Source organism: Musa acuminata, chromosome BXJ3-2 (assembly GCF_036884655.1).
Source record: "Musa acuminata AAA Group cultivar baxijiao chromosome BXJ3-2, Cavendish_Baxijiao_AAA, whole genome shotgun sequence".
NCBI lineage: Eukaryota > Viridiplantae > Streptophyta > Magnoliopsida > Zingiberales > Musaceae > Musa > Musa acuminata.
The window spans coordinates 34,881,327-34,888,745 of record NC_088350.1 but is presented as its reverse complement, the minus strand read 5'-3'; the positions used below and the strand labels follow the sequence as shown (position 1 = coordinate 34,888,745).

The 7,419-nt window shown below is 39.0% G+C and overlaps 2 protein-coding genes across 2 annotated transcripts; one reads left to right on the top strand and one right to left on the bottom strand.

The window, feature by feature from the left end:
- Positions 1 to 800: 800 nt before the first annotated feature.
- On the bottom strand, positions 801 to 2,102 carry LOC135631120 (chalcone isomerase-like protein 1). The gene is made up of 4 exons (XM_065138548.1): positions 1,733 to 2,102; positions 1,421 to 1,667; positions 1,251 to 1,342; positions 801 to 1,186 (listed from the first exon to the last, which is right to left on the bottom strand). The coding sequence occupies exons 1-4, from the start codon at positions 1,890 to 1,892 to the stop codon at positions 1,044 to 1,046; spliced, it is 642 nt and encodes a 213-aa protein (XP_064994620.1). The 5' UTR covers positions 1,893 to 2,102; the 3' UTR covers positions 801 to 1,043.
- A 2,419-nt stretch (positions 2,103 to 4,521) lies between these two features.
- Positions 4,522 to 5,580, top strand: LOC135630812 (uncharacterized). Its single transcript, XM_065138035.1, has 2 exons — positions 4,522 to 5,052; positions 5,148 to 5,580. The coding sequence occupies exons 1-2, from the start codon at positions 4,663 to 4,665 to the stop codon at positions 5,322 to 5,324; spliced, it is 567 nt and encodes a 188-aa protein (XP_064994107.1). The 5' UTR covers positions 4,522 to 4,662; the 3' UTR covers positions 5,325 to 5,580.
- Positions 5,581 to 7,419: the final 1,839 nt, after the last annotated feature.

Here is a 7,419-nt window from a genome sequence, read left to right as displayed (position 1 = left end):
CGAGTTACCCGCACAAACTTGGGGCCGTGCGCAATACGCCGCAGCAGATTTTGACGCGTAATATGGTGTGTGACGTCCGCATTCCTCCGCTAACCGCAATCTCATACCGATACTGGCCCGGCGTTGCCGAACACGCTATTTTACCTCCACTGTGGTTGCCACTTTTTGTGGGGCCCACCTGGGGCTGGGATTGGTACGCTGTACCTCACCACGTGTACTGACGGTATGCATACGGGTATTCCAACATACATATATATATGGTATTCTAACAGATATATTATTTGTTATAATATATATTCTAACAATATTATAATATGATTTTTAAAAAAAATACTTACCTTTTTTATATTTCGCAATCAATAGTTTCATTTTATTTGTTTCAAATAATATCTCTAATTTTAAAAATACTATACTTGAAAATGTTTTTCACATGTTGTATTATTTTTTACTATCACAATAAAGTTACTATAAATTTGATTTGAAGATACTATAAATAATTTAATTTGATTCATAATCTCAATCAAACTATTTATAAGTCTAAATATACGGTACTGTAACGACCAAAAAGAATGACATAATATCATTTATAATTTTTTTAACAATATTTATAGTATTTTTAACACATCAATAAAATACTATAAATATTTATTAAAACTATTATATATATATATAAGGTAATTGATGAATTGTGCCTGTAATTACAAGGTAATTATTAAGTCATGTAGATGACATGATGAACACAGAAAGGAGGTGCTGCCGTGATGGAGAGATGGAGTATTTTATAGGCAAAATTAAGGGCTTTTTTGGAAATTCGCCCGAGATTATTATTATATGTTTATTAGGTACCTTAGAACTCCATAACTAAGTGCTTTTAAGGCATCAAACGTACAAGAGATAACAAGTATATGTGAATGCCGTAACATATCACATGCACTTCCAGTAACTCACACACATTGAGCTAAATGTGCATGTAGATAGAAAACCTCCATTGTTGCAGCAAAACGAAAGCAGCCTTTATTATTCCCACTCGTACTCCTTTTATCCTATGGAGCCGAAAGAGAAGAGACCAGCGTTCTTCCAAATCTCTCTTTGGCCTCCTTGTCGAATGGATCATCACCCAGATACAAGTGGAAGTAAGCTCTGCACAGCAACTCACTCTCCACCTTGCTCACCAGCTCATCTTTCACTGCACCAAACAATCTCACAGTTATTAATCCATATGAGATGTTGCAATTCTCCAAGGTTCTCACCCTTGGCCTGCAGCACTTGTCCAGGAAGCCGAGTTATCTCGATGACCGATCCAGGAGGCAGTTTAGTGCCATCTTTCGCTGCTGCCATGACCCTGCAATGGATCACAAGAAAGGACGTGCTTAGGTTTAGGTTATACACGCGAGGAAGAAAGATAGGATATGTATTCTACTTCTTGATGAGCTCCTCGTTCTTCTGCCCATCGGTGAGCTTCTTCAGTGATCCAACGAGGCCTTCATCGAAGGACTTCCTCACCATGCTCATGGTGAGGCCTTTGAACACTATCACCAGCCTCACAGCGATGCCCACGTCGCCGTCGATCACTGCCTCGTACAGTTCCTTACAGGGTTTCTCTGCGGCCTCGCCAAGCTTCGCCATGAGAAGCTCCTTCGACCGAGCATCAATGTGGACGTACATTCCTGCACACAGAAACAGGGTTCGTGTCAGCATGCGCTCGCAGCATCTCGACCACAGTTCCACCGACCGAAGGCGTAGAAGTTGACGCCGAACGCCAGAAGTTTCCTTCTCCTTAACCCGGTGGCACACAGCTGCTTCCCATCAGGTAGCTTCGCAGGAAACGAGACTCCAGTCTTGGGCTCCACTTCCATCTTCTCCTCCTCCTTCCTGCCTACTTCCGCTTGCATTGTGTGACAGCAGGTGGGGTACCGAGCGAGAACTCAAACGCATGTATAAGAAGGCAACGAGGGCATCGGAGCTTAAAGATCGGTGCGTGGCGGTTGAGGGCATTCAACCTGTGGATCAAAACGACAAGGGAAGGGAAGGGCATTCAACCATCGAGGGCGGTGACTCATTCATTCAGATTTTATTGCCTACTAAACTGCCTTGAATTGGACAGCAAACAACACCGTTGACCCGATTTAATGCTCTTTCTTCCCCATCCCTCATCGACCTCCGATGATCTTTCATCATTTGGTGGTCTTTTATATGAGATACAGACTTTAGACAAATTCCACCGTCGGATCGTAATCTCACTCACTCTGTGTGAATTTTTAGAAGATCAAATCAATCTCATCAGGTTGAGTTGATGATCAAAATTTATCACTTAGATATCAATCACATATACTTAATTCATATTCGTATATGGATACTGCTATCTTTAATATTGCGTGGACGGCGGTTTCACGGTGCGCAAAGCCGGTGTGCTTACCGCACGCAAGGCGATTAAAGTAGCCCGGTGGTGTTAATCGGTGTCTGATCTTGAAGCCGGTGAGCAGAACACGATACCAAAATAATATTATTACAGCAGTGGCAACGTTTCTTTAGAATATGTGTTGGTCAGATTACTGATTCTTTTTGGGGAATATTTGGCCAAGCATGAACTTTTATGCAGAAATATTTCTAATAAAATTTTAAATACCTAAAAAATATAATATATTAACTACAATGATATGTTTTGTACATTCAAATTCAGATGCACGTATGCAAATCACCAACTTTAGAGGGATATCTTTTTCAAGTTTTTAAATAATATATTTACCTATCTAATTTTAATATTGCATATATATATCTCTCTCTAAAATATATATTCTTTCCAAATATTTAATTCTTTCATACACATGAATTCCATTATCACATGTTCAAAATTAACTATTACTAGTTATTGCTATCCTTGATTTTTTTTAGAATTAGTAAGTATTTAAATGCTTGAAATACTCTAAAGTTACTTTCACCAATTATCTAATCTTTGACATTTATTAATAATTTCGAGGGACTTTTAATGCTAATTTAAAATTTAATATCATTATTCTAATGATCATTCGAGAAAGATTAATGGATTGACATATTTGTATTTTTTTAGTTTTATAAGGATATTATGTCAAACTTAAATTTAGAGGATAAACAAAAAAAAAAGTTATCTTTTTTTCTAAAAATGCCTCCAATTTTAATTTTTTTATTTGATGTTTTTTCCCTTTAATATGCTAAATATCCCTTGTTGTCGTCACCTGCTCTTTCAGGTGGGTATTGTTGGGCATCATATTTATCATGCCCATATTGTTAGCCTCTTGCTTGTACACTTCCTATTAATTATGAGACATTCGAGACATCAAGAGACTTAGGATCATGAGGTTTTGGAGCCAGAAATTAACAATGATATTAGCGAACGAGGAGAAGTGAATATTGGTCTTTCGTCGAAGTAGTCCGTTTTGGATGATCTACTCATCGTTGTTGCCATCACCACTATGGTCTTTGTTGACTGCACAATCAAAGAGGGAGGTTGCGTTGAAGGCGAATGCATCGACAATAATGGTGTCAACGCACCACTTAGAAATATCGAGATAATTAACAAGTAGGAATATATCATCATATGATTTAAGGATATGGATTGCTTGATGTTAGAGGAAATGAATTGGATGAGAAATTGCTCCGCAAGGAGGTTCTCCTCGTCGTATTTTTTAATTGTCTTGATAAATTTTTATTATTTAGTGTAAGGGGAGGGGGGGTAACATTTTAAACATTAAAGTATATTATAGTAGAATTTAGCTATTACTTCGAATGTCTCACAATTATTGAGAAAAAAAAATGCAATCTCACTTGGAAGAGAAGATGATGTTGGCAAAAGACATTTATGATATTAAAGAAAAAAAATCACTAAATAGGAAATTTTAAAATCGAGGTACCTTCCTAAAAAAGCTAAAAAAAGGATATTCTTTGTAAAATCATCTTATAACAATTTTTATCAAATAAATAAAAAAATAACATTTTTAAAGACACTTATTTTTTAGAAATTCTCATGGAGCATCCTTGTTACGAAAATATAACCTTTAGCCTCTATCGATCCCTCTATTGCCTTCGTCTTATATTGTCTCCTCCATCACCTCCCATCCTCTTTGCCCCACTAGCTGTAGTCGAACCTATCAATGCTCGTCTCACTCTCACACCTCATCTTTTCTCGTGCAAGGATTATAGAAAATAATACTAGTCAACTAGATAGTAGATTAAAACGATAAAAGTGAGGCAATAAGTTCGATGAAATTTAGGGATGAAGACGAATGTCATAATAGGTCTGACACGATAAAAAAATCGAGAGGTAATAGTGGAGACAGTATAGATAATACAGATTATTTATATAGTAGGTGAGGATATTAAGAGTGAGACGATGAGTATAATAGATCAAGAACTCATGTAGGACAAAGGCAACGGTGGATCTATCGGTGGTTAAAAGATAAAATTATCATTAAAAAAATTATGTCAAAAGTTTTGAAAGTAAGAGAAAACAGATAAATACGTGATTGAGGATAAATTCATATTTCGGAGTCCGAAAAGGCGGGCTGTAAGTGGAGGCAAAACAAATGTGACGAAAATTTGGAGTCTCTCTCTCCCTCCTCCCTTTGTCTCGCTCTTCCTCGCGCTCGCTCCCTTCGATTCCCGGATCGTTTCCACCGCCACCGGCGAATGGGCGACGCCTCCGGGCCCAGCTGCGGCGGCGACGACGAGTGGGAGATCTGCAACGACAACGGCTTCGTCTACAAGCGCCGCCGCCGCCGCCGCCGCCTCATCCGGCCGGGCGAGTCGGCGGAAGGCCCGTCCATCGCCGAGGACCCAGAGGTCGAGCTGAGGCGGCACTGCCGGGCCCGCCGCCGGCGCTGCCTCCTCGACCTTCGGGACAGGTACCGGCAGGAGCTGGAGCAGTGGGATCTCCTGTCGTCGACTCTCCTCGACCTCGCAGCCCCGCCACCGTCCGCCGCCGCTTCGTCTTCGCGACCCGAGCCACCGTCGGTGGAGCTCCCGGAGCCTCCGGGTGGATGTATCCATCAGCCCTTGGTCGATGACCTACTCCATCAGGTACTGGATCGGTGTGAAGAGGACAACTTTTGAAGAGTTAGGGTTAGGGTTAAGCTTCCCGGACCAATTAATTTTTCTGGGTCGGCGTGTTTCAGGTGGAGGCTCAAGAGGCGATTCTCAGGAAGTTGTCGGAGATCTGCGACTATGTGGAATCGTTGTGCAGGGAGAAGGAAGAGGGCTTGGTCGAATCTCTAATAGAGTTGCCGATTTGGGGAAGTCCTCGGTCTCTTATGACCTCATTTTCTGATCGATTGCTTGATAACATCTTATAGATCCATCAGGGATGTGTGTATTTTGTACCATCATATGTATCGTTTTCCCTCAGTTTGCTGATTCATGTATATCTATGATTGTGCGATGGTTTGCGAGGAAGGGATATGGTGCTGGTAGTTAGTAGTTCCTTGGTGCCTGTGCTTTCTTTCTCATGTAAACTAATTTAGGATTCTTGACCTCTTTGTCAGAGAATTTCTAATTAGTTAAGAGCGAAAAACAAGTCTCCTACTTTTGTCGAATGAAAAGATTTGCATACCTTTTCTGGTTCCAAGGTTATCTTAGCTGCAAGTTTGGCATCACAGAAGTAGAACTGAGAATGCCATCTATTTGAACCATTTCATGCAATTTGTTTTCTAGATATTGTACATAGAGAAGCTTTAAACACTTGCTAATGTGACAAATTGTCACTTAGATTTCTGAGAAAAACATGAGGCTAATACCAGTGTCATCATTCATCAAAGAAGAAAAGCACAACTTGAAAGTTAAGAATGGACCTCAGATAACGTGATGGGTTAGTGTGACCAAATTAGACTATAATGATTGGGAAATAAAGGATGTACTCTAATGTTTAATATAGTTATTAATCATATTTGTTATGAATTCTATTCTTTCATCTTTGAGTTACAATTGTTATGTTCTCAGCTGTTAATGGCTACTAAAGTATCACACGCATCAGGGCATGTTAAAATGAACATTTTAGCAGAATTTGCAGATGAATGGTTGTCTCTTGAACTATGTCACATAATTGTTGGATGTTTGGCTGACCAACCTACTCCTTTTTCTTGGGCCATTTATTGTTAGTTTGATAGCTTAGGTCTCGTACGATTCTTTTTTCCAGTATATAATAAGAATTCTTTGTCCTTAGATGTTGGTCAAAATTCTTTATGGCTATCAGGGATCGGCTCAAAACTTCTGGAGTCAGTTAATTTCTTGAATATTCATTATGATCCTTGGAGAAGTATTTAACAATTAAGAGCTGAGTATTAGTTAAAACATTATCTATTACTGATAGCAAACTAATAAATTCAACATTCTTTGAGATATAGTCCAACGAACTGCATGTGCAAAGAGCTTGGAAGAGATTTCAGAGTCCTATCACACTTATTCTGGAAGGGATTACATCAGTTCCTGTCAGTGCAACTGTGACATCGGATATACACTGCTCTCTAATTAAGTGGTTGCAGCATTTGATGTTGAGTTAGAGCTAGCTTAAAAACACACTTCTCTTTTCTGATATAACAGGATTTCGGCTGTTTATATTTCAGTCAAAGCATTGCTGTTGAATCTTTTGCTGAATTCCATAGTTGCCTAGAGGTATACCTTCAACTTGTTCTGAAGCTCTATTTAATGTTGAAGATGAAAATGAGGATTTTTAATTGACTAATACGTTGCTTGGACATTTTAATAGGAAGTATAAATTATGTGTCAGTTTGATATTCTATGACGCATTGCACTTCACCTTTTGTAATATTTGGTCTTGGCCTGTTGATCATATGATACCGGTGCCGATCTGTTTGCTGAAATATGGAATTTAGAGCAATTGTACATTTAGATTTCCGTAGGTGCTGATCATGCGGAACTTCTAGCTTCTCAGTCCATGGTGGCATGTAAATGGACTACATCAACAAGATCTCCATCAAGACAATTAAGAGTTGCTTTTACTGCTAGAACTAATATAAGGTATGCTTTTTTTATTTTGTTTCGTCTATCTATTTCTGAACCATGAAATGGAGAATAAAGATCTTACTCTGCTGGAAGATTGCCTGCCTTGGAGATTAACTTATCTTGCTCCCGTATAATTTACATTTCTTACTATCGTTCTTAAAATGACTGTGAATCGTTGGCTATAGAATCTCTGCATCGTGGCACAGAGGATACATAACTAACCTAATTCATTAGCTTGTGTCCTTGAGTGTGACCTGTGGTATCTGAAAGGCACTTATTATTGCTTTTCTCCATGCTTGCTCTGATTATATTACAGAATTTGCAACTACATCCTAATCCATCTTGCAGGCTGAATGTTTTAATACTTGAGATATCCACATACAACTTATAATTTTGCTTATCCATGCGGACTAGATTTTGCAGCTTTCC

What these genes read in the sequence shown, in the direction of transcription:
- LOC135631120 (XM_065138548.1), bottom strand. Translation starts at nt 1,892, where the DNA reads ATGCAAGCGGAAGTAGGCAGGAAGGAGGAGGAGAAGATGGAAGTGGAG. An exon ending in CGTCAACTTCTACGCCTTCG is followed by an intron (nt 1,668 to 1,732) that starts GTCGGTGGAACT and finishes TTCTGTGTGCAG; the next exon opens with GAATGTACGTCCACATTGAT. An exon ending in AACGAGGAGCTCATCAAGAA is followed by an intron (nt 1,343 to 1,420) that starts GTAGAATACATA and finishes GATCCATTGCAG; the next exon opens with GGTCATGGCAGCAGCGAAAG.
- LOC135630812 (XM_065138035.1), top strand. Translation starts at nt 4,663, where the DNA reads ATGGGCGACGCCTCCGGGCCCAGCTGCGGCGGCGACGACGAGTGGGAG. An exon ending in TCGATGACCTACTCCATCAG is followed by an intron (nt 5,053 to 5,147) that starts GTACTGGATCGG and finishes GGCGTGTTTCAG; the next exon opens with GTGGAGGCTCAAGAGGCGAT.